Raw genomic sequence first — 26,999 nt, 5'->3', positions numbered from 1 at the left:
ATGAAGTTCTTACTAATCAAAAATTTAGTTTTGCTATAATTACGATAGGAAATTTCCAAATACCTTTATGGAACATGATCTTTACTTCATATCCTATTTTTGGCATGAAAGAAAAATCAGTCATTTTGACCCATACAATGTATTTTTGGCTATTGCTACAAATATACCCAAGCTACCCAAGTCTGGTTTTGTGGTCCAGGGTCACAAATATCAACAAGGAATAAATTATTTGTCTTAATTGATAATTCTACCAAATTAATTAGTAATGTGTGCTTTTCACTGTGTACATTCTACTCCAGAGGCTCGTACCACAGAAGGGTTAGATATTCGTACTGCATTTAGACGCACGTGAGTATTTGTCTTTTTTTTTTTTTTAACTGAATAAACTACAGAGTGTTAATTTCAACAATTGCTTCATATAATTTAAAAAAGGCCAGCAGTATCATGCTATTTCAGGAACATATTAAAGTGCTTACCTGGTTTGTTTGCTTTCTTGAATGTTGTGGTGTTTGATGACATTTTGTGTGCCTATATCCTAGCTCTTCTTTATGAGGTTTGTTTTTATGTAAAGATAGCATTTGGGATTGAAAATTTTGCATTTATATTGCATTAACCCCTTTTTGGAACTGCTGATCACCCAGGAGCACCAGTGCAGGTGGTAAGAAGAAGATGGGAGAAGCTGGCAGGTAGCTATAGGGGTTTGCTGCAGCAGCAGGGGATATATTCACACGGTCATTGTCTTTACCCAACCAAACCCTCTGATTTGTCTTGAAAAAGAGTTCATCGAGTCCTTCAGTGTCCATGCGTGCCCCTCTGTCAGTCATCTGTTATAGCTTGCCCTTTTCTTTCTGTCCTTTTCAATCTTTTCCCTTTGTCTGCCAACATCTAAGGAGACTGATATTAGTCATTGCTGACGCTTTATGACTCACTCTCCAAGGATCTTCGCAAACTCTCATTTCCTTTCTGTTCCCTTCCTCCATCTCTTCTAACTCTTTTCTCTTGTTTTTGTGAGAAGGGCAATTTCCCAACACTCATTACTGGCGCATCAGAGGCAGGGGGCCTTAAAGTGAATATGATTTCCCTGTCCACTGATCTTTTCAAGTGCAGACACTGATTAAGAGTGAGCAAATTAGAGGATCACGCTAATAACGCTGCCACCGGTTTAATCAGAAACTGCATTTGTCCGTGACTGCTTTGAAATACTTTAATTCTGGTTATTTGAAACGCAAAAACAGAAATCTCTTGACGCACTTCTTAACTTTGACTGACACCTTGTCAAAATCAGTGGAACTAGCTGCACAAACTTTGACTGACGTGTCTCTTTTATTGCTCCTCTTCGTGGTGATGTGCTAGATGCGATCAAACCATAAGAGAAGTTCCTTTAAGACAGTTCATCATGGGTCATTTTTCAAATACTACCAGCTTTACAGATCAGAAAGAAGACTCTAGGATCGAGATGATCGCTTATTTGTTCCCTTATAATAACTATACAGCCACCTAGGTCTCTGATACAGTGATGTGTGATCACAGAGGATGTCTGCTATGGATTTCTTCTGTACATCAGCATTTCTGTTTTTTTAACCCTCATCTTTGACATCCTCCAACAAAGTGTGTTTAAAAACAGTATAGTGCAGCTCCGTTCCAGTTTCCAGTGATGTCTGTATAATGTGCATGTAATGTTTGTGCATCTACACAGCTGTCCCATATGTTCTCGCACATATGTGTCAGTATACACTACCATTCAAAAGTTTTAGGTCACTAAGACCTTTTAAATAACTTTTTTGTATATTAAACAGCTATTTTAATACTAATATTTTAAAAAATTACTGTCCTGACTGTAATTTTTGATCAAACAAATGTAGCCTTGAAGCGCATAAGGGACTTCTTTCACAAACATTTAAAAATCTTACCCCAAAACTTTTGAACAGTAGTGTTCATCCATTTTATGTTTTACAGATAATAATACATCCTGAACATGTCATTTCATTTGCATCAACATACTCAATATTCTGTTCCTTTACATAATAATTTGTTAAATACATTTCCATTTTTAATAAATGACTGCATTTTAATGTTATAGAAGCTGTTTTCCAGATGTACTTACCTTAAAATGGGGTGAGAATGTAACAGTTCTGTGTGCTCATGTTTTGTGGCTCGTTATTTCTTCCTCTACTACAGTAGCACAGATGCAGGTGAAGACTCAGGAGAACTGGACTTCAGTGCTTTACTGAAAAAGAGGTGAGTCTTTTGAGATCTAATACATCAGATACCTTTATTGTCTATTTTTTCTATTTCTAAAAGCTTCCGCAATGAATACAGTGTGGGTCCAAAATCTGAGACCGCTGATGAAAACACAATATTTTAAGTGAACAATTTAAGTCCAAAGGTGCCCTGAAACAATATTATGGCCTTAATGACATCAGCACTCGAGCTAACATGATTTAAGAAAAATCCAAGAACATCCTGTTTAATACCTGATACTTGTACAAAGGAGTTTATTATTGATGCCTAAATTTGATTTTGAATTATGATTGTTTTAAGTGTTCTTAGATATTTGATATCCACTGTATGTGCATTTAACAAAGCTAGATAGAGTCTGAATAAGTTAATCAAATACCTTACAGTATAAAGTGTGATTTTAAGTACTGAAATGTAAGCTTTATATAGCTATTATTTATCTTTTTTTCCATTTGATCTACACAATGATTGAAGTCTTATGTATGTATATTTTCCCCTGTTTTTCTCCTCTGTGGCTGTTCCACTCCTATATTCAGAGAGTAAGTGAGTCACACTGAACTGACTGCTTGTGTATGAAGGAATGTTGAGTGTTGTATTGCCGAGTGCTTGTGTGATACCTTGATTATTCTCTCTTCTAATCAGCCACTGATTGCCAACTTTAGTCCTTCTAGGTTTTTCCACTCCACAGACTGCACACCCACTTGGAACTAGATAGACAGAGTCACGTTTGAATTATTTTTAGCAAACTCCTTCATCATTACTCATATACTCCTAATTAATCATATTAATAAACCTAGAACTCTCACGATTCCTACGCCATTTCACATCCCACGCATTCATCCCACATTCACCGACTTGACAGCATAGCAAATTGGTTATGTCAGTAACCACTGTAGATTCACGCAAATAGTTTCTAACCCTTTTAGTTTAATAAACGCATAAGGCACATGAAGATAAAACATTTAAATAAGGAGGAAGTGTAGACTGCATGCTTTAAGAGCCTTTATAAAATCTGGATTGTAAAATGGTCTTAATGGTTTAACAATGCATTGCTATGTGATCTGAGAACTTGATAATGTGCAATAATCTGCTGTGGTTTGTCTTACAATGCTTGACGCTTGGGTTCTGCCTCTACATAAGTACAGCAGTTTCTTAAAAACTGGCCCACGGTAAGAGTTTTTTTAAACATACAGAATAAAAGTCTATTTAATAACATATTTGCCATGCTCTGCATTTCTATTCTTTGAAATAAAGAGTTTGAATGAATAATGTACTTAACATGCTTAATGTCATTTACTCACCCTGATGTTGTTCCAAATCTGTAAACTTTTTCTTCTGCAAAGATATTTTGAAAAACGTTTCAACTGTTTTTGTCCATACGATGAATGAAAGTCAGTGGGGTCCATCGATGTTTTGGACAACACTGACGTGCATTGTATGGATGAAACATTTTCAAATTATCTTCTTTTTTGCAGTTCCTCTGCAGCAAAAAATAATACAGGTTTGACACAACATCAGGATGAGTATATAATTAAAGAATTCTCTTTTTTGGTGAACAATACTTTAATAAACTTTTTAAAAAATATATTAAAACATTTTGAAGATACAAGATGTCTAGACTTGATTTACCTGTCCTGATCAACCTCTATTCACTGTTGTGGGTCTGCAGAGCTGTTCAAGTGAGCACTGAGCCTGATGTAGACGTCTGGGAGATCCTCCAGAAGGCACCACCATCAGAGTATGAAAAGATTGCCTTCCAGTATGGAATCACGGACCTGCGGGGGATGCTTAAGAGACTCAAAAAAATGAAAAAAGAAGAGAAGAAAAGTGCAGGTTTGTTAACTTAGTTAACTTTGTTAATTGTACAAGCCTCGTAAGCGAGTCTTCTGAAAGTATTCATACCTCTTAATTTTGTTTTCCTCAAAAAAAAAAAAAAAAAAAAAAAAAAAAACGTGTGACAACTTTGCTAATTTATTACAAAAAAAAAAAAAAAAATAAAAATAATTACATTGCATAAGTATTGAGATGCTTTTCTGGGATGCTTGAAATTTAGCTCAGGAGCATTCCAATATCGCTTGTAGATGTTACTACACTTTGAAAGGAGTTAAACTGTGGCAAATTCATTTGAATGACTATGATTTGGAAAGCCACACACCTCCCAATAAAAGGTCTATCAGATAAAAATGCATATTAGGGCAAAAACCAAGCCCTGAGGTCAAAAGAACTGCTTGTAGAGCTCAGAGACAGGATTGTGTCAAGACACAGATCTTGAGAAGAGTTCAGAAAAATTCTGCTGCACTGAAGGTCCACAGAAGCATGTAGCCTCCGTTATCCTTAATGGAAAAAGTTTGGAACAATCAGGACTCTTCCTAGAGCTGGCCTCCTGGACAAATTGAGCAACTGATTGAAAAGGGCCTTGGTTAGACTGGTAACCTGATGGTTACTCTAGTTGAGCTCCATGATCATATATGGAGATGGGGGAAACTTACAAAAAGACAAACATCACTGCAACACTCCACAGATCTGGGCTTTATAGCAGTGAAACCACTTGCTGAATTTGCAAAAAACTCCTAAAGGACTCTCAGACTATGAGAAACAAGATTTTCTAGTCTTATGAACCTCAATTCCATGCATCATGAATGGAGGAAACCAGGCACTGCTCCTCACCTGCACAGTACCATCCCAACAGTAAAAGTGTGGTGGTATCAGCCTCATGCTATGGGAGTGCTCAACTCTGCAAAATATAGTAATGGAAATGTAGACCAGAGCATTCAGAACCTTGGACTGGACAGAAGGTTCACCTTCAAACAGGACAATGACCCTGGCTTATGGACAACTCTGCAAATGTCCATGAGTGGCCCAGCCAGAACCTGGGCTTGAACCCAATCAAATATTTCTGGAGAAACCTGATAATGTCGGCCCTCATTCAACCTGACAGAGGTGATGAAGTGAAGAGAAGAATGGCAGATAATTGCCAAATGCAGAGGTGTAAAGCTTGTCGCATCATACCCAAAAAGATGCGAGGCTGTAAATGTCCTTCAAGTTATTATTGAGTTAAGGGTATGAATATTTATGCAAAGTGTTTATTTCAGTTTCTTCCTTTTTAAATAAATTTGCAAAGTTGTCACAAATCTGTTTTTGGCTTTGTCATTATAGTGAATGAAGTATATTCTGATGTAAAAAAAGAAAGTTAAAGCATAAAACATAAAAAAGGGATTAATACTTTTGCAAGGCACTGTAAGTCATCTACTACTTTGACTGTTAGCGATAGGTCAAATTGCAATGGTGATGATAAGATATATTAAGTGGATTAGAACAGACTATACTTTCCTACTCTCATCAGTTTTGTCGCTTCACAGCTGATCTGTTCAACAGAAAACCTTACAGGCTCATGTGCTGCACATTTCTTTCTAATAGCGATGACTTAGTTTTTCATCTTTATTTTAACCACAGCATTTCTGAGGAAGCTGGACCCAGCCTACCAAGTTGAAAAGGGACACAAGATCAAACTGCAAGTTGAAGTGGCTAATCCAGATGCAGAGGTTAAATGGCTAAAAAATGGACAACCGATAAACCCAACTGGAAGGTATTTACTTAGGTCCTTTCACTGTAATTAAAAAATATTATGCATTATTTTACAGTAATAAAGTACATGGAAAAGATTACAATTAACTGTCTATGTCTTTGACTTCTGACAACACCGTTTGCTAATGGATGGATGGACTGCTCTTCTTGCCCTCCGCTGTCAACCCTAGCAAGTGAGTGCCTGTGACCATACACAGCCTAATCACAATCAGCAACTTCAAGGCTTGTCTCTATGGGGTTAGATGTCTCAAACAGCCTGTTGACTATGAATAAGCAGGGACAGTTTTCCAAGAATACATAGCAGCTCTGTAGACTCAGATGTCAGCTGTGTCAACGGATGGAGGCTGTCAGATGTTTAAGGACTCAAATAACAACAGAACAAAAACTATCCTCAATGGCTCATATCTTTCACTGACCTTTGTTAAATTAAATCATTAGTAAAAATTATTTTAAAGCAAGGCTTATGTTTACAGTGGTCTATTATTTGATTATATTTTATATTGTTGTCATATCAAGTTAAACAAGTGTTTTGTTCATTTTCTGACTTGTATTGTTAAGAGCCTCTTCAACAGTGATGCTTTGTGCCCATCTAGAGACCAAAGCTGGAACTGCTACTAAATAATTTTTCATCTTCCTACAGGTACATCTTTGAGAGTGTAGGCAACAAACGCTTCCTCACTATCAACAACTGTACTCTAGCAGATGATGCTGCTTATTCGTGCATGATTGGAGAAGAAAAGACCGTCACTGAGCTCTTTGTTAAAGGTAACTGATTGCAGACAGAAATCTCCAAGAAAAGACAACTCTTTAAAAAATAAGTAAATATTTTCTATTATTGTTTATCTACATCATGTGTATGTATATTTTTTTATGTCTCTGCCTCCAGAGCCTCCTGTTCTGATTGTACGTAACCTAGAGGATCAGATGGTTATGAAAGGAGAACGAGTAGAGTTTGAGTGTGAAGTGTCTGAAGAGGGGGCTCAGGTCAAATGGTACGTCTGTCAACATGCACACACTAACTTTTCCCTTCTGATAGTTAGTAATGCATTTTCCAGGACATTTTTTTAAAAAGGCCTTTCAGGTCAGATGTGCATCCATAATGGTCTTGAAAAGTTGATATCTATGCTAAACTGCATTAAACAAAGATATCAACCAACACCAGAGAAGAGTTTAGAAAAGGTGACCATTTCTCAAGCTGTCCTGGATGAGTCCTGGCATTCCACAGATGTCCAGTAGATGGCATATGTGTTTCTTTTAGCATGGCTGGCTGGCTGGCTGGTTGGGTGAGTCACACTGACTGACAGATGGTGGTGCGTGAGTGAGTGCTGGTTTTGCCATAGCTGTAGCCAAGGCTCTATATCACCCTGGGCTGTAAATGATCAGTGCCTGGAAAAGGTCATAGCAGCCTTTTAGCACCTCACAAGTGTCCTAGAATGGAATGAGAAAGTCACCGTTGGTTTATGGCACCTATCTTGAATAGCAAATGACTTTGATGATTAGAGAAAGGCAGAATTAGATATTGTTCCTAGTACTGGAATGCCACAATGTAGGATTTAATATTAGAAGTATAATGGGGTAATAATAATGTGGCTTTGTGTCTTTAGTCTAAAATGATTGGAATGAATTACGATGTGATCATGATATAGAGTTGCATCGCTTGGGGATCGGCATAAAAGCTTATGCGTGCATGATAAAAGATTAACAGCTATCAACTTAATATAAATTGTTAGTCCTTTACTATGTCAGCCATTTGATTTATCCCATTTACTCTCACTACCCTGCAGTAATGCTCATAAATCAAGATTTACATTTCAGAGGTTATTATTGAGTACAACATGTCCGTAATACTGTTATCCATTACAGTACCTTCAAAATGTTTTTGTTCTTTTATGTTCAGGTGCAAACCTTTTTGGAATTGCCCCTTGCTTTGTAATTGCATTTTTTAACCTCATATTGTTTAACTGAAATGTCACATATGCATACATACATATGAATACTATATTGCAGTTCAATAAAACTCTGAATAAGCATCAAATAATATTAACGAATACCAAACATCTGACCTGTACAGGGAGAAAGATGGTGTGGAACTCACCCGAGATGAATCGTTCAAGTACCGCTTCAAGAAGGACGGGTGTAAGCATGTCCTTATCATTAATGATGTAACCAAGGAGGACTGTGGACACTACCGGGTGAAAACCAATGGAGGGCAATCATTAGCAGAGCTCATGGTTCAGGGTAAATATCTGAATTTTGAGAGTTTCAAGGCCTCCCTATATTCTGTCTTCAGATTTGCACTGTAACGTATTGCACATATGGCAGTCGTGAAGGTTTCACACTCATGGCCATGTTATTCAAACTTCACCTCTCACCAGTTTGGAAAACGTGGCTATCGACACTTCTGTACAAGGTTACCATTCACAATGTCCACATGCCAGCTATTGTTAGACCGCCTGACCCATATATTTTAACAGGGCAGGTGACTCTGTCTGTTTCTCCCCCACTCTCTCTTTCTGTCATTGTCACAAACCGCTCCATCCCTCTCTTTTAATAGCATCTAAGAAAGATTTATGATCCATTCCCTTTCTCTCCCATTCCTTTTTATTGTTTTCTTCTGTCTCTTTCTCACTCTCTCGTCTCCCTTCTTCATTCTGTCTCCTATTTTGAGTCTTCAAGTATGTATAGCACTTTACAAGAAAACTGATACCCAGGTATGTCTGCTACCAGTTTGTCTGGGCTTTTGATCAAGTACAAGATGTGCCAAAAAAAAAAAAAAAAGATGCCTAGTAATACTGTAACTCTACCAGCCCGTCAGTTGGATTGTTACCTTTCTTTACCCCACCTTTCTTTATTATCTTAAAGGGACAGTTCACCCAAACATGAATCAGTTACTCACCTGCATATGTTTTTTATTCCGTAAGCCACACCTGTCAGAAGTTTACATTGTTCTTTTTCGTTAATAGGAAAGGTCACTAGTTCTGAAAATAAAAATAGATTCTCTTATGCATTTTAAAAACATTTGATCAATTTTAACTAGCCTAAATCCCTTACAAAAATGGTACAGATATCAGATGCCAGTACTACTGAATAATTACAATATTGAAAAACGTGCTACATTAAAGCGCTTTCAATGGAGTTCCATGTTATTATGATGCTACATCCAAAAAAACATAGTTTCCATGTTACTTTTTTTGTTAGTCATGATGACATATGCTAAAATAGCTTTTGTGTTGTAATGTGGTAAGCATCCATAATTAGTTTTTGGTCATGTGTGATTACAGTGTGCTCTTTGACCTCTGACCCTCAGAGAAACAGTTGGAGGTCTATCAAAACATTGCTGACCTGACGGTGAAGGCCAAAGACCAGGCTGTGTTCAAATGTGAGGTTTCTGATGAGAACGTGAAGGGCATCTGGTACAAAAATGGGGTGGAGGTGAAACCGGATGCCAGAACTCATATCACACACATTGGCAGGTGAGTGTTACGTAAATATTAAGATGGAGACTTTTTGATGTCTATAAACAAAGTCTATGCATTCATCCCTCAAATGAAGGTTAAATAAACATGGTTTAGTTAAACTGAATGCTAGCTAGTCAATGAAAGTAACTCAACCTACAAAACACTGCAAACTGCCAAAAGTTTAAACTGTAATAAAACATTCTATTCATAGTAAAATATATTATTTATATATATAATATTACCAAAATAATATATAAGTAAAATAACATTTAAATAAGAAAATGTAAATAAAAAAGTGTAAACTCTTACACTCTTACAAGTACACTACACCATCTTAGTCCTGTGGCATTTTCATGGTGAACTACGTACGTTACCATTGTGTTTACATAAGTCACGAAAACATGTCTAAAAACATTGTAGTATGTTGTAACTTTATGGTAATTGTAGTTTTTAGACATTTTGGAATTTCTTTACCTGTACTTTCATCCAGCGTTCTTTCTGTTGCCTCTGTTCTAAAAGTTGTCAGAAACCGCGCCAAACATTTCAGCGAGTGAGTCACATGTTCGAACGATACAACTGAATTAATCGATTGAATCGTAAAACCGTTTGATTCATTCTTTGAAAAGAACCTATTCAAAAGAATATTCTATAGGTTCTAAATCAAAACAGACGAACAGCGTTTATCAAATGCTAACATTAGGTTCTTTGTTAATAAATTAAAAGATACAGGATTCATGAAAATATGGATGTTATAACATCACTTCGCTATTTGTACTCCATTTGTACTTCGCTACTACTCCATAACACTGCATAAGTTGTTAATATTGTTTAATCATTTTTTTTTCTATTTATATTTAGGATTCATAAGTTGACCATTGATGACGTAAAGCCAGAGGATGAGGGTGACTACACCTTCGTTCCTGAGGGCTATGCCTTCAATCTCTCTGCCAAACTCAACTTTTTAGGTACATCCTTTTTATTATTACCTAGGAATGTGAGTTTAAACCACTCCTTAAAAAATAAATAAATAAAAATGGGTGCCATAGTTTTTCGAATTATTGTGTTTTATCTTTACAGAGGTCAAGATTGACTTTGTTCCTCGCCAAGGTAAAAATAAAACAGCATTAACATAATTTATAATAATGTGATGTGTTTCTGGGAACTACATATAATCATACATATTGAAATGAAAGAAACACTTATTTTTTGAGAAATGTGTCAAATTACTACGTTTGTTTTTGTTTTAAGATCCTCCCAAGATTCATCTGGACTGCATGGGCCGCACCGCTGAGTCCACAATCTTGGTTGTGGCTGGAAACAAACTGCGACTAGATGTACCAATTACTGGAGATCCTGCCCCCACTGTGGTTTGGACAAAAGGAGAAAAGGTAGGAGCAATTCATTAAATTTTGTCTGGTATCGATTTCTAACAATCCCTGTCTGAGCGAATAGGTCTGGGCTGTGTCTCCCAAAAGCATTGTAAGCCTAAGTAGATTGTAGAAACCATTGGCAGTAATGATCTAAGATCTACTTGCTTTGGGGAAATGCAGCCCTTGTCAGTTACGTCAGAATGCCCAAACCTACACAAAGCTTTTCCTTTAGAATTTTATTTAGTTAGAAAATCATTTCTAACTAAGTTATGTTTTCTGAATTCACCTGCAGTTTGTGGTATACTCTGTGTGTGTACTGTAATTCTTTACGATTTGCCATGTTGTCCTGCAAATGTAACAGGAGATCCATCATCTGGGCTTCAGAAGCCTTGACAGGTAGGTACTGTAACATCTCCCAGCCATAATCAGAAAGTCTTGTCAAGGCTCACTGGTACTGGGAGTTTTGTGCTGAGATGAAAGGTTGACAGTTCAGTTTCTCACACGTAACCTCTGACCTGGTTGCCATGGCTTCACAGCTTCTGCTCTGCTCATGTAGGATAGCTTTAAGGAGGGAGAGTCGCGTCCTGAACCGAGGCATACATGGACAGTGAAGAACGGTGAAGTGAGTTCGGGCCTTAACAATCCCCAACTGCTTGTACATTGTCTTATATGCTTCTTGCTTTGGCTGTGATGTCATTGACCCATGTTGCATGATGTTGCAGTCTTGATCAATTTAATCCAGGGGGACACTCCATATATATATATATATATATATATGGTCAGTATATATGTATATATACTTTAAAGTATAAATATACATATATATTTATGTATATATATACTTTAAGTATTTTAATATAGTTTAGTGATTGAAATTGTGAAGATCTGATAAAGCATTTTTTTCTTCTCCACTTTAACTGTGGTTTGTCTTTTCCTGGGTAAAAAGGAAACAAGCTGCTATAACAATAACACAAGCATCACTTTGACCCACAAATCATCATACTTGTGAGATCTTTACAGTGTTATGAAGCAAGTTTTTCACACACACCTCACACAACTCTGTAGAATACTGTGTCTGCAAGGTGAGTGTTATGATCTAAAGTTCATAAAGTAAAAATCTGAAAATAAAAAGTAAGCACCATCCATTCACAGGAACTGGGTGGGTATTTAACAGGTAACGTATATTTTCTGATAATTCAGATAATTCTGTAGTATCTGGGTGTTTTATATTAGATCTCCCTCTCTGATCTATTCTTGATTACCTGGTTTCAAAGATAAATTTGAAGGCCCATCACTGATCTGGATTGATATGAAAACAACTAACCATTTTAAACAAGTGGTTCTGATTGGTTGTTTAGGTGCTGACAGACTCAGATGGGCGTGTCCATGTGGAGAGTACCAAAGGCCATTGTATCTTTACAATTGAAGGGGCGGAGCGTCAGGATGAGGGCGTGTACTCTGTCATTGTACGCAATCCTGCTGGAGAGGATACAGCTGACATTAATGTCAAAGTTGTTGGTAAGCTTTTTTTAAATCCCATTACAGCGGGAACGTTTCCCAGCTGTTCTCTGGGAGGTTGAACTTAATTTCATTATGGGCTATGTTGCAGCACTATTTTATACACTTCAGAACAGATCTGTTTTAGATAGTACAATTAAATGCACCTAAAAGGCCACAAACTGAACTGTCATTATCTCTTTCTGGCTGTCTATTATCACACTTTGTGTATTGCCTTCAGGAGGTTTGCAGTATTCAAATATGTAGAAGAGAGCTGTCATTTGAGAACTATTTAAAATATTGCAATTTAAAATAGTGCTTTTCTATTTTAATATACTTTAAAATAGAATTTATTCCTGTGATGCAAAGCTGACAGCCACTACTCCAGTCTTAAGTGTCACACGATCCTTTAGAAATCATTCTAATATGCTGATTTATTGTCAATGTTGGAAACAGTTGTGCTGCTTAATTTTTTTATTTATTTATTTTTTTTGGAATCTCTGATGAGTAAAACGTTAAAAAGAAGAGGATATATTTAAAATAGAAATCTTTTGTAACAATATACACTACCGTTCAAAGTTTGGGGTCAGTACATTTTTTCTTTCTTTGAAAGAAATTAATACTTTTATTTAGCAAGGATGTGTTAAATTGATAAAAAGTTTTAGTAAAGACTTATATCGTGAGAAAAGATTGTATTTTTAAATGAATGCTGTTCTTTTGAACTTTTTATTCATCAAAGAATCCTAAAACAATATCACAGGTTCCAAAAAAAACAGCAGCACAACTGTTCAGGATGATTTCTGAAGGATCATGTGACACTGAAGACTGGAGTAATGATAATGTTTCACAATATTACAGTTTTTTCTGTATTTTTGAACAAATAAATGCATCCTTGATGAGCATAAGAGACTTATTTAAAAAACATTAAAAATTGTACTGAGCCCAAACTTTTAACAGACAGTGTAGCTGTATATTAGCTGCACAGAAGAAAAGGTGTGACTGAGTTTTTAATGTTTTACAGATGTGCCAGACCCACCTGAAGCTCCCAGAATCCTTAGCGTCGGTGAAGATTCTTGTATTGTCCAATGGGATCCCCCACTCTTTGACGGTGGCCAGCCAGTGATAGGTGACTCAGTAATAATAGTATACAATATTACTATAGAGCTATCTATAGCGTTACTATAAGTACTTCATATTCTATTAACAGTAAAGTTTGTTGACATCACAGATTCCTATAAACCATGAATGAATTTTACTCAAACACAAACTTCATCTAACTTGTGTTAAGTTAAGTGAAGGAGTATGCATATTATGAAAAAACAACTTAATAAAAAAATGTCCTAATAATGCTGCAGAAAAAAATGTGCAATGAGGAGGAAATGCATAATGTGCTCTTAATGTCTCAGGTTACGTTCTTGAAAGGAAGAAGAAAAAGAGCTATAGATGGATGAGGCTCAATTTTGATCCTTATAAAGAGACCACATTTGAAGCCAAAAAAATGATCGAGGGTGTAGCCTACGAGATGCGCATTTATGCAGTAAACGCCATCGGCATGTCACGCCCGAGTGCCGCCTCCCAGCCATTTGTGCCAGTTGGTGAGTTCCACTGCTTTAATTTATACCTTTGCTTACGTATTAGGGACTTGTTTGTTTCCCCTGCTGTTACAGATATCTAATTTCAATATGTAGTGGCTAATGAGGAGGATAGCATGTGCTGAATACCAGTTTTATGGATTCCATCCACTGCTTTCATTGTGATATCTTGTGATTTAATATTGATGTTCTTCAAAAAGACTGAAGATCTGCTTGTCAAGTAAAGGGTAAAAAAATGGTCCTTTGAAAAGGTGCTTTTCATTTTAAACAATTGTTTAAAAAAAAGTTAATGATCCTGCATTCATTTTTTCCTCATCTTTAAGAATCTTCTAGTGAGCTATGTTAGAAGTATTGATATCTGTGAAGCCTGTTACAAGAGAGCTGATTAGGAAACTATCCATGGCATCCTTCTCTATAAATAATGGCATGTTAGTACTGTGTCTACGGCATTGTCAAAAGAGAGGTGGGGGCAGAACACTGCACTTCCTTTGTTACTTGTCTGTCACTGTGCCCAGAGAAGACCACAGCAGGTGTTACAGAACAGTCAGACACTTTTCAGAAGGCTCTACTTGTAACACGCACCAGACTGAAGTGATCCAGAGACAGAATGACCAAACCGATGCTCCCCAAGACTGCTGAGAAGAAGCCGGCTGAAGCACCGCCGGCCGATGCAGTGCCCGATGTCCCAGCAGAAACCAAAGAGCCAGAGCCAGAAGCACCACCTCCACAAGAACCCGCACAAGAGGCCAGTGCAGAAGCTCCTGCACCTCCAGCTGAAGATGCAACTCCTGCTCCTTCTGAAGATGGAGCTTCTACAGGAGAAGCTGCACCACCGGGAGAGGAAGGGGCACCATCTGCAGAAGCACCTCCAGAGGAATCTGCCCCCCCACCAGAGCCAGAACCAGAGCCCAAACCTGTTGGCAGTAGGCGTCTATTTCTAACAGTCTTTTGTGGAGATTAGTGATGCAGGGATTATACCAGTTTCCATGATATTTTTTTATGGCTGTCTTGATGCATCAATGTTATTAACTTATTTCAAGAATATCCCATAGAGTGGCATTAAAACCTAAAGCAGTTTGATAATGCCTGTCCACATAATCAATAGGTGTATTAAGCTTGGGTAATGATATGCTTAAGTTGTACTAAGCAAGTAGGATTTTAATATCTGCTTGTTTCAGTTTCCACGTCCATATCAGATGCCAAAAGCAAAATGGTGCTTATATATATTTACAGTGTATTGTAGTACTACCAAAAAATCATGATTCTAATATTTATCTCTGTACTGAAATCTGAGTGATTCTTCTCTTTATCTTAAAATATTGTGCGTTTTTTAAAAAGCTTAGCTCTAATGTGTGATATGAATAAACAGTGCGTTAATTCAGATCGTATTCTCAATTGAAACAAGTAGAGGCTTGGACCCGGAAACAGTATAACTTATGTCATGATTTAGCAAGCGGATATCAATGTCATTGTGTGAATGGTTGCATCTAAAGATGTGGTTACATCAGTTCTGTTGATCAATGTGGCAAAGTTGCATCTTGAACCCGATGCAAAATCTTTCACTCTAATTGCAAATTCTTATTGAAAACATTGACTTGAACATTTGCAGAAGAAGGCCTGAATGGGCACACCAAACCAAAGCCTGATCATTTTCCTGTATATTTCAAGTTAATTATAAATTGGCCTCATATTTAGAGCGATAAATGGTTGTTTGCATTTCAAGGAAAAGTAACTGAATCATTTTCCCACTCTAGATAACTCCTTGGGTAGATATGAATAGATGTTCTTGGATTTGCTGCAAGTTCACAGTCTTCATAAATACACAGCTTGACCTGGACATGTCATTGCCACTTATATATGGCACAAATATTTTAGACTCAAGCTTGCTTGCAAATCACAGCAGACAGCATGTATATCTTCAGGAGGCCCTTATCACCACTGCTGTAAGTTACACTCAGCCTCATTCAAACAATGTTGGCTATTCTTGTCAATAATGAAAGGCTTTCTGTGACGGTAGACTCAAAGGTAAGTAGAGATCAAAGTCACACAATTGATTTTGATTGGTTGCTTCCATTGTTTCCATGGCTGCTTAGTTTAGTGACAACGCTATGCTCTACTCACATTGTTCAGTGGGACTTTGCTGGAGACCAGTGACAAGTCCAACTAAATCCAGCCATGTATTAAAATGTCTCCAGTACTATCTCTGTCTTTGATGGCTTAGTAACAGTATGTAAATGTAATACAGCAAATCCTGCACTCAAAATACATCATGCACACAAGCGCTTTCCTTGCTGCCAGCTGACGTAGATAAACTAGTACATATTTTCAAAGTGGTTGGGTGCAAAATGCAAACCAATTTATTAGCTAATTTATTTAGCTTATTAGTGATAATGGAAAGACAAATGTGACCCTGGACCACAAAACCAGTCGTAAGAGTCATTTATTTTTCAAATTGAGATTTATACAAGCTGAATAAAACATTGATGTATGGTGTGTTAGGATAGGGCAGTATTTAGCCTCTGAATCTGGAATCTGAGGGTGCAAAAAAATCTAAATATTGAGAAAATTGCCTCTTAGTTCTTAGCAATGCATATTACTAATCAAAAATTATTATTTATGGTAGGAAATTAAAAAAAATCTTCATGGAACATGATCTTTACTTAATATCCTAATGATTTTTGGCATAAAAGAAAAATCAATAACTTTGACCCATACAATGTAGTTTTGGCTGTTGCTACAAATGGTATGCTACTTTTGTGGTTCTGGGACAGATGAGCTTTTCCACCAGTTACATGATTCATTTACTCCAGCTGCCAATACAAAGGAAATGGTACTTGAAAAAAAATACTTTTTTTTTGAGTGAAACACATACTCATTTGTATCAACTTCCTGTCCACAGCTCCTACCAGCGAGCCCATTGGCCTGTGTGTGGATGACATCAGTGATACCACCATCTCTCTGAAATGGAGGACTCCAGAGAGGATAGGCTCAGCTGAGCTTGAAGGCTATGGGGTTGAGTACTGCAAGGAAGGCTGTAAGTGTGTTTATTTGTTTTGTTCTTTAAGTATGGAATGGTTTAAACATTCATATGTCTGACAGAATTTCTTTAAATATGTTTATGAAGAGAGGACTACTTTTAAAAACCATTTGGTGTCAAACGTTTTCTTTTTAAATATATTTTAAATCTCTTATTTTCACTAAGGCTCCATTTAATTAATCAAAATTCAGTATTGAAATATTTCATACATTACTTTTTTTATATTAATATATTTTAAAATATAATTTATTCCTGTGATGGTAAAGCTGAATTTTCAGCATCATTACTCCAGTCTTCAGTGTCACATGATCCTTCAGAAATCATTCTAATATGCTGATTTGGTGCTCAAGAAACACCTTCCATTTTTGATTATCTTCAAAGATTCTTCAAATCTTAAAAATAAACAGAAAGTTCAAAACAACATAATTTATATAAAATTTAAAATTTAGTTACAGTTTAAATCTTTACTGTCACTTTTGATCAATTTAATGCATCGTTAAATAAAAGTATCAGCTTTTTTGCAAAAAAAAAAAAAAAAAAAAAAAAAAAAAAAAGCATTGCACAGACCATAAACTTTTGAGCAGCAGTACCATAGCTTCAGTAATTCAGGTGTAAAACATATTATTTTTTAACTGCATCAAAATACTATTTAGAATTAATCCTGAATGTTCTGTGTCTCAAACCTTTATTTCTTCTCTGTAGCTGATGAATGGGTCCCTGCATTTACGGGTCTCACAGAAAGGACCTCTGTGATCATCCGTGACCTGCCAACTGGAGAGAAGATGCAGTTCCGCGTGAGGGCCTATAACATGGCGGGCCCAAGCCCTCCTGCCACATTGCAACAAGCAGTCACCATCCGTGAAATCATGCGTGAGTTACATAGAGAATGATTTTAAAATGATAGGCTAGCCCATTTAAGGTCCACCTGGGGTTTAGTACAATGTAGACTGCTAGATGTTCAAATATTTTGGCTTTTTCTCTTCTAGATTGTGTTTAGAGACATCATATGTTAATGCCTCTTGCTACAGATGAGTTTACCTGATAGTAGACTGAAACTAAGCTTATAAATGCTAATGTTCAGGAAAATAAGTTTGGTGTTGAGAAGGAAATGAGATAGGAAAGGGTAAGACAGGCTATTATATTCGAAGATGCAGGGCCAAAATGTGAACCACTTACATTCTGTTATTGCAGAGCGACCCAAAATCTGGCTTCCCCGTAACCTCCGCCAGACACTCATCAAGAAAGTAGGAGAAACTATTAACCTCGTAATCCCCTTCCAGGTGAGAAAAGTCCTCCTTGAAATTGTGTTTGAATCGTGCACATCCCTAACAAAATTATGCTGCAGAACATGTGACTAATCCACCCAAACAATTTAGATTAATTTCTTGGCTGGCATCCTATGAGTCATATGAAAAGGCCCAGCAAAGTTCCGTATTGCTGTATGCAGCGGTATTATTTGTCGCAATATGAAACCATTGGCTGTCCTCTTTTGATGCAGACTTTGACCTCCAACAGTTTCCATCCGCTAGAGCTTCAGTGTTTGGCTAGACTGTAACTCGTCCACTTGTTTGTTTACAGAACCCAGTTTGTGAAACATAGATCTTCATCCTCTCACTCTATAAATACTCTGAACTCTATGGCTGAAATTCAGTGAGAGAGGCTGCGTACAGATGGTAGTCAATGACACAAGTCTGAACAGCATCTGTAACACCCCTTTAGGGAACTATAGTGCCCAAAAACACCTCTCTCTCTCTATCTATCTATCTTGACTCATTCTTCACCCACCTCACTTTTAAGGGTAAACCACGACCTCAAGTGACCTGGACAAAGAACGACGAGCCTCTGGACCCTAAGCAGGTCAGCATACGAAACAGCGACACTGATACCATCCTCTTCATCAGGCGATCTGAGAGAAAGGATTCTGGGAAGTATGAAGTTCAAGTGCAAATTGAGAATGTGGAGGACAGGGCCAATGTCACTATACAGATTGTTGGTGAGTTGCTAGGACACCGTCTGTGTTATTGACAAGATTTGATACAATTGTTCAGGATTAACATCTAGAAATTACACTCAGTATTCACTGTTTAGAGTAACAGAATAAGTTATTTTATATTCAATGCAAGTGTGTTTGATTGTATCAGTGAACATAAAAACACATTTTGTTCTTTTCTACTGTCAGACCTGCCAGGCCCGCCCCAGAACTTAAAGGTGGTAGACGTTTGGGGCTTTAACGTTGCCCTGGAATGGAAACCACCCAAGGATACTGGCAACTGCGAAATAACAGGCTACACCATCCAAAAGGCTGACAAGAAAACTATGGTAAACCGAAACTTAAAAATATGTTTTTTTTGCTGAAATGGAAAATTTTATACTGCACATATGTGACCCTGGACCACAAAACCAGTCATAAGGGTCAGTTTTGTGAAATTGAGATTTATACATCATCTGAAATCTAAATAAATAAGCTTTCCATTGAAGTATTGTTTGTTAGGATAGGACAATATTTGGCTAAGATACAACTATTTGAATATTTGGAATCTGAGGGTGCAAAAAAGCGAAATATTGAGAAAATCTCCTTTAAAGTTGTCCAAATTTCTTAGCAATGCATATTACTAATCAAAAATGAAGTTTAAATTTACAAAATATCTTCATGGAACATGATTTAATATTCTAATGATTTTTGGCATAAAAGAAAAATCAATAATTTTAACCCATACAATGTATTGTTGGCTATTGCTACAAATATCACATAGGGTCACATATGCACTCTTAGACTACATAACAATGCCAAGCACTTTTAGTAAGCAAACTCAGGCTCAGAGAGTGAAAGACAAAGAGTTAGTGGGTTTGTAAGCATTCTCGTGCCTGCCATTGTCTATCTAAAGCAGCTAAGCTTGTGATCACCGTAATTGAGTAATGTATGTACACTATTCATCACTGGCACGGCACTGCAGGGACACTATAAGTTTATAACCTCTCTTGTGACATACAGTTGTCCAGTGGCAGTGAATTGTGGGCCAGGGGAACAGCATCCAGAACATCCAGTACCCAAAGCTCCAAAATGACCCTCGCCGCACACCAAACTAGAGCACCTGTGCCCCCTTCGGTGCAAGCATGCTGTAATCTTAGCCCACAGCCTTGCCCTGATTTAAGTGCTGTCATTATAGTGCTCTCTTTACCCCTTTGTACTCTTGAGCCACTAAGGTTAGCAGCTAAATAAAAAGCACCCGGTTTGGGTTTCACCTCACATTGTTACTAGAGCTAGTCTATTCCTCTCCCTGTGTCCAGAGCAGCAGGCAGGAAGACACCGGATTATCAGGTTTCACAGGACAATCTCAATCAGAAATCGGAGATGCTCTGCTGCTAAATATAAAAGCACTTTAGGCTGCAGGCCTTGGGGCACATTCATGGGCAGGCCATTTACCTGCTTCAGCATTTACTGCTCCCACGAACATACTGTAGTAATGACACTTTAGTCTAAAACATGCGCTAAGCGATCCTGCAGCATTTTCCCAATTGTCTATAACAACAGACAATGATTTTACAGTGGTATAGTCAGAAATTTGAGAACCACAATACAATGTTTTAGATTAGCAAGTGTAAGTGGTGACAGTTCCCACATGCTGTTTGTTAGTGACCATATGACAAAGTGGTGCACAATGAACATGCAATGTTTTATATCCATTTATATAATTAAATTATAATTAAATGAAACAAACAAACAAATAATACAGTTGAGGTCAAAAGTTTACATCCCCCTTTCAGAATCATTAAAAATGTTATCATTAAAAATCATTTTACCTACATAAGAGGAATCATACAAGATGCATGTTATTGTTTATTTAGTACTGACCTGAAGATATCTCACATAAAAGATGTTTGCATACAGTCCACAGGAGAAAATAATAGTTGTTTATAAAAATGACCCGGTTCAAAAGTTTAAATCCCCTTGTCTTCAGTTGTCCTCAGTGTGAAAAGATGGATCTTAAAATCATACAGTCATTGTTGGAAAGAGTTCAAAAACGCAAAAACACTGGAAAACCAAAGAATTTGTGAGACCTGAGAATTTTTCTGAAGAACAGCGGACAGTTTAACTGTTCAGGACAAACAAGGGACTCATGAACAACTATCACTAAACAAAAAAACTGTTGTGAGTCATTCAGGTGACAACACGATATATAGAATCAAGGGGATGTAAACTTTCGAACAGAAAGTAACTTACAATGTTTTTATTAAATTGTGATCACCTTAAATTCAAATTAAAAATATTTTATGACAGGACAAAACCTTGGAACCCAAGGCAGACGGGTTTATGATATGCATTGTTTTTGATTGTACATTAGGCTTCTTTTAGGTCAACATTACATTATGACTACATTTGTGTTTTTTTTCCCCTGCAGGAATGGTACAATGTGTATGAGCTGTATCGCCGCACTAACTGTGTTGTGTCAGACCTGATCATGGGGAATGAGTATGTGTTTCGTGTGTATGCCACGAATATGGTGGGTCTGAGTCCAGAACCTTGCCTCTCCAAAGACAGTGCCTACATCCAGAAAACAGGTGACCGTTTGTTGCAATGTAGATAGCAAAAACACTTCTGCAAGTATTAAAGGAGAAGTCCACTTCCAGAACAAAAATTTACAAATAATTTACTCACCCCCTTGTCATCCAAGATGTTCATGTCGTAAAGAAATTATGTTTTTTGAGGAAAACATTCTTGAACTTCCAAATGTAGTTTAAATGCGGCTTCAAACGATCCCAGCTGTGGAAGAAGGGTCTTATCTAGCGAAACGATCGGTTATTTTAATAAAAATAATACAATTTATATACTTTTTAATAGCAAATGCTCATCTTGTCTTACTCTGCCTGGACTGTTTTTGTTCTGGTTCATGACAGTTAGTGTATGTCGAAAAACTCCCATCTCATGTTCTCCCTCAACTTCAAAATCATCCTATATCGCTGTTTTACCTTTTTTGTTAAAGTTGTTTGATCTTCTTTGCATGTTCACTTTGCAAAGACTGGGTCAGTACTTCTGCAGTGATACAGGGTGATTTTCAACATAACCTAACTGTCTTGAGTTAGAATACACAGTTCAGGGAGAGAAATGCAAGACGAGTGTTTGAGATTAAAAAGAATTTAAATTGTTTTTTTAATGAAAATAATCAATTGTTTCGCTAGATAAGACACTTCTTCCACAGCTGGGATTGTTTACAACTGCATTTGGGCTCATCTGAAGCTGCATTTTGGAAGTTCAAAATCGGGGCACCATACCAGTCCATTATATGGAGAAAAATGCAGAAATGTTTTCCTCAAAAAACAATTTCTTTACGACTGACGAAAGAAAGACATGAATATCTTGGATGACAAGGAGATGATCTCCTTTAAGTGGTTAGACTGTCAGTATTTAAAGTCTTTCTAATTCCTGTTTATTTACAGGAATTGTGTACAAGCCTCCTTCCTACAAAGATCATGATTTCTCTGAGGCCCCCAAGTTCACACATCCTCTCATAAGTCGCTCAGTTATTGCTGGATACAATGCTACACTCAGCTGCTCCGTAAGAGGCATCCCTAAGGTGAGCAAATGTGACCTCAATATCAAAGCTCATGCACTATAGTTTAGGTCCGAAAGTATGAAACATCAAAACATCACACTGAAATTGATTCGGAATTGCGAGATATTAAACTTGGAATTCTAACTTTTCTTTATAGAATGTTAGTTCATATCAGTCTAAATCAGTCTATTTTTGAGTGTGTGGTGTATATTACAAAAAAAAAAAAAAAAAAAAAAAAAAAGTCGTATCACCCTGCTCTTAAAAAAGTTTGATTACTTCATTTTGTTTTACATAAATGTATTACAAGCTACTATCTTAACCTAGATATTTGCAGGTTTATGTAAGAAAATGGTACAGAAAGCCTATTTCTAAATCCATCTTATTGTTTTGTGCAGCCTAAAATCACATGGTACAAAAACAAGATGGACATTACAAACGAGGCCAAGTACCGTATGTTCAGCAATCAGGGTGTGCTGACTCTGGAGATCCGTAAGCCGTGTCCGTTTGATGGAGGTGTGTACATGTGTAAGGCGGTCAACGACAGCGGAGAAGACATAGTAGAATGCAAACTGGAAGTTCGCCGTAAGTACATGCCGAACAACTTAAGAGCTACTAAGAGATGTCCTATTAAATTTTAATGATATATGTTTAATGTTATATAATAGTATGCTAAAGATAAAATTAGATTTGTTTATTAATTGCATTTCTGTTCAAAAGTCTGTGGTCAGTAGGGTTGTCATATTTCTTACAGAAGTCTCTTATACTCACCAAGGGCTCATTTATTTGATGAAAAATACAGTATGAACAGTAATATTAATATTATAATGGTGCTTGAGAAACATTTCTAATTATTATGAATGTTTTGTAATGGAGGATATTTTACTCACCCTCAAGTTGTTCCAAACCAGAGTTTCTTTCCTCTGCTAAATACAAACGACAACATTTTAAGGATGTTGGTAACCAAAAAATTGGTCAATGGGGACCAGCACCTGTTTGATACTTTTGTGGACACTGTAATACTTTTTTTTGGTTGATGATGAATAGACCGTTCAGAAGAGCAGCATTTATAACAATGTCAACTGTCATTTTTGATCAATTTAATTCACCCTCGGTGCATAAAAGTATTAATTTCTTTAAAAAAAGAACTTTCAAATTTTACTGACCTCTAACTTTTGAACTGTAGTGTTCCTATATCCATGAAAAAGCAGGTTTTTGAACATCTTGTTTTGAGTAAATCAGTTTATTATTTAAATTTTCACTGTATTTTTAACAGTTATGTATATTTCAGGAAATTCCAGCAAAAAAAAATATGCTAATAGTCAAATGAGTTGTATGATGTTGTAATCATTGACATTCCATATGAATGAAACTCACCTGAATTACCACTGAACATAAGAGAACAAACACTCTTATGTTATGATCAAATGAAAGATATATACTGAAACAAAATCAAAATCCATCCATGCTTCTGTCTGTATTAATATCTGTGACCCTGGACCACAAAAACAGTCATCGGGGTCCATTTTTTTAAATTGATATTTATACATCATCTGAATCTGAATTTGAATAAATAAGCTTTCCATTGATTTATGGTTCGTTATAATAGGACCGTATTTGGTCGAGATAAAACTATTGGAAATTCTAGAATCTAAGGGTGCAAAAAAAATCAAAGTGTTGAGAAAATCCCCTTTAATGTTGTCCAAATGATGTTCTTAGCAATACATATTACTAAACAAAAATGAGGTTTTGATATATTTATGGTAGGAAATTTACAAAACATCTTCATGGAACATGATTTTTACTTAACATCCAAATAATTTTTGGCTTAAAAGAAAAATCAATAATTTTGACCCATAAAATGTATTGTTAGCTATTGCTACAAATATATCCATGCTACTTATGACTGGTTTTGTGGTCCAGGGTCATATTTTATTTTATGACTCTGCTACCCCAGTTGAAAAAAACAGCATATGCTGGTTATCTATGTTTTGAAACATGGCAGCTGGTTTGAGCTGGTTTAAGCTGGTCCTTAGTTGGTCATGAGCTGGTTTAAGCTGGTTATATGCTAGTTATGAGCCGGTTTAAAATGGTCATGTGCTGGGCCTAAACAATTAGCTCCTGCTTGGGACCAACTCATAACCAGCTCATGACCAACTAAGGACCAGCTTAAACCAGCTCAAACCAGCTACCATACTTCAAAACAAACTGTACCTAACCAGCGCATGTTGTTTTTCTTTTAACAGGGATGAGTAAAATGATATTTTTACTTCAAACAATATACAGAAACATGGATAACATGTCATTAATTTTCCAGAATGGAAATCTTTCCGTTGATCAATGATTTCTGTTGTGTCACACTTTAACACTTCCTCCCTACTTCCTGTTTCCCTTCACATTCCCTACCACCCTCATTCCCTCAGATCGTCAGTAAGCAGTAAGCTCAGCTTTGCTCTTTGTGTGAAATGTGTTCAAGGTAAGCATGACAGTGGCCCATCTGTTGCCCTCACACCCACACTGCCTGCATTTTCTCTAACAAAACACTCCACTGTCTCAAGTCCAGCATGTCTGGGTGCTTCTCAATACTGAAATTGATTGAACTCTGCCATCATGAAGGACAAATCAATTCTTTAAAAGCACTGTGAGGAGAGAAGGGAAGCTTTCAGAGGAGCAAGGATGCACAGATGCACATCCTGTGAAAAAGTTTGCCAAAGCACCTGACGCACACAGCAGTTCTCCAATTTCAGTGAAAACTGTTTCAATTTTCGATCTCTAGTTTAGTTGTTGCCTTAATTCCTCCTTGCTTCGTTTCATTGTGTCTTGTGAGCTTAGACACCTGGAAAGGATGTGAGAAAAGGACACAAGGATGCAAAGTTAGCCAAATAAGATGCATGATTGGTCTCTGAGCCAACAGATACTGACAGAACTAATATTAGTTTTGCACATTCAAAGCACTCTACCATTCAAAAGTTTGGGTTCAGTAAGATTTTTGAAAGATGACTTTGAAAGACGTCTTTTATGCTCACCAATGCTGATTTTTTTTTATGGAAAAACGTACAGTAGTCGGCACCGATAGCCTCATGGGCAGTGTGTCGACAAGCAGTGCCATTGCGCTTCGGCATCCCGTGTTCAAGTCCCGGCTTGCGGACCTTTACCGATCCCCGTCCCCCTTCTCGCTCCCACTTCCTGTCTCACTACTGTCCTATCAATAAAGGGCAAAATGCCAAAAATATATATATATTTTAAAATAAACAGTAAAAACAGTCATATTGCAAAATGTTACTTCAATTTAAAATAGCTCATTTTCATTTTAATAGATTTTGACATGTAATTTGTTCTTCTGATGTCAAAGCTGAGTTCAGCAGCACATGATCCTTAAAGGGATAGTTCACCCAAAAATGAATGTTCTGTCATTAATTACTCACCCTCATGTTGTTCCAAACTTATAAGACCTTCATTCATCTTTTGAAAACAAATAAAGATTTTTGGATGAAATCCAAGAGCTTTGAGACCCAGCACAGACAGCAACACAACTGACATGTTTAAGGCCCAGAAAGGTAGTAAGGACATCATTAAAATAGTCCATGTAACATCAGTGGTTCAACCTTAATTTTATGAATTTACGAGAATACTTTTTGTTTGAAAAGAAAAAAAAAAAAACGACTTTATTAAACAATATCTTCTCTTCTGTCTCAGTCTTCACTGTGCATTTTACAACACAGAAAGCTTTTGGATTTTATCATTCATTTGTGTTCCAAAGATAAAAGAAGGTCTTGAGGGTGACATGAGGGTGAGTAATTAATGACAGAATGTTCCGAATTTTTGGGTGAACTATCCCTTTAAAAAAAAATCATTCTTATATTCTAATTTGAATCCTTGTTGAATAATAATTGTAAAAATGTATTTCTTTAAAAAGAAAAAAAAAAAAAAAAAAAAAAATCATACTGACCTTAAACTTGTGAATGGTAATGTATATCTATATTATTTCAACAGGTGCACTAACCCATGTTTGTAATCCTATATAGGACATTTTAAATGATCCACTTCTATCTAAACATTTTTAAAGAATAATTCATTTCAAATTAACATAAAACATCATAACTCCCAATATCCAATACACTTGCATATAACCAAAATGAACAAAATGGTCTTAAAGGGTGTTGCTTTGAAATGCATGCAGTTTGTTGTAGGGCACTCAGATGTATAATAAATTAGTTTGAACATCACTGAAGGTAACTTTAGAGAATTTTACAGTAGTGGCCTTTTTTCCCCCCTTGTAAATGCAGGACGTAATCTAATAATGGTTCTTTCACTTCATCGCAGCTCAAGTCACAAAAGAAGACATCAAGAAATGAGAGAGACCTAATGGGTTTGGAGAAACTGTGACACTGTCCTTATTCTGTCTTCTGTCCTGAAACTGATCCCATGACACGTCCGTGATCAAATGACAGAGCAAAGAAATATTTCAGTGGTTTTCTTCATTTGCTTGTGCTCCCCATTTCTCACTCACATCCAATGGTCTGTGCTTAGGTGTGATTTTTTTTCTTTATTGCTTGTGTTCATTTTGTTTCATGTTATTTAAGATCTCTGAAGTAGGATCTAGCAACTCCGTATTTTCCTTCCACATGTGATGCTATGCAAAACATGCTAAATAAAGCTAAGAGTTTTGTTGA

The 26,999-nt window shown here is 36.6% G+C and overlaps 1 protein-coding gene across 2 annotated transcripts in view; it reads left to right on the top strand.

Annotated features, from left to right (window-relative positions):
• mybpc3 (myosin binding protein C3) overlaps positions 1-26,999 on the top strand; it is a 32,533-nt gene extending 5,534 nt beyond the window's left edge. The window contains exons 7-33 of one of the 2 annotated variants that reach the window (XM_051115116.1): positions 300-348; positions 2,179-2,238; positions 2,775-2,777; positions 3,384-3,407; positions 3,908-4,071; positions 5,692-5,824; positions 5,994-5,996; positions 6,464-6,588; positions 6,710-6,815; positions 7,895-8,061; positions 9,131-9,296; positions 10,140-10,246; positions 10,359-10,388; positions 10,530-10,669; positions 11,208-11,273; positions 12,010-12,169; positions 13,170-13,274; positions 13,555-13,743; positions 16,640-16,774; positions 17,480-17,647; positions 17,969-18,057; positions 18,575-18,770; positions 18,957-19,096; positions 21,178-21,337; positions 22,214-22,350; positions 22,725-22,911; positions 26,650-26,999. In XM_051115116.1, the coding sequence (XP_050971073.1) occupies positions 300-348; positions 2,179-2,238; positions 2,775-2,777; positions 3,384-3,407; positions 3,908-4,071; positions 5,692-5,824; positions 5,994-5,996; positions 6,464-6,588; positions 6,710-6,815; positions 7,895-8,061; positions 9,131-9,296; positions 10,140-10,246; positions 10,359-10,388; positions 10,530-10,669; positions 11,208-11,273; positions 12,010-12,169; positions 13,170-13,274; positions 13,555-13,743; positions 16,640-16,774; positions 17,480-17,647; positions 17,969-18,057; positions 18,575-18,770; positions 18,957-19,096; positions 21,178-21,337; positions 22,214-22,350; positions 22,725-22,911; positions 26,650-26,681 (3,041 nt within the window). In that variant the 3' untranslated portion in view covers positions 26,682-26,999. The remainder of the gene's footprint in view (positions 1-299; positions 349-2,178; positions 2,239-2,774; positions 2,778-3,383; positions 3,408-3,907; positions 4,072-5,691; positions 5,825-5,993; positions 5,997-6,463; positions 6,589-6,709; positions 6,816-7,894; positions 8,062-9,130; positions 9,297-10,139; positions 10,247-10,358; positions 10,389-10,529; positions 10,670-11,207; positions 11,274-12,009; positions 12,170-13,169; positions 13,275-13,554; positions 13,744-16,639; positions 16,775-17,479; positions 17,648-17,968; positions 18,058-18,574; positions 18,771-18,956; positions 19,097-21,177; positions 21,338-22,213; positions 22,351-22,724; positions 22,912-26,649) is intronic. The other variant, XM_051115117.1, reaches the window with a different exon arrangement.

Source organism: Labeo rohita, chromosome 7, assembly GCF_022985175.1.
Source record: "Labeo rohita strain BAU-BD-2019 chromosome 7, IGBB_LRoh.1.0, whole genome shotgun sequence".
Classification (NCBI taxonomy): domain Eukaryota; kingdom Metazoa; phylum Chordata; class Actinopteri; order Cypriniformes; family Cyprinidae; genus Labeo; species Labeo rohita.
The sequence above is the reverse complement of the archived record's forward strand: the minus strand, read 5'-3'. Positions and strand labels throughout refer to the sequence as shown.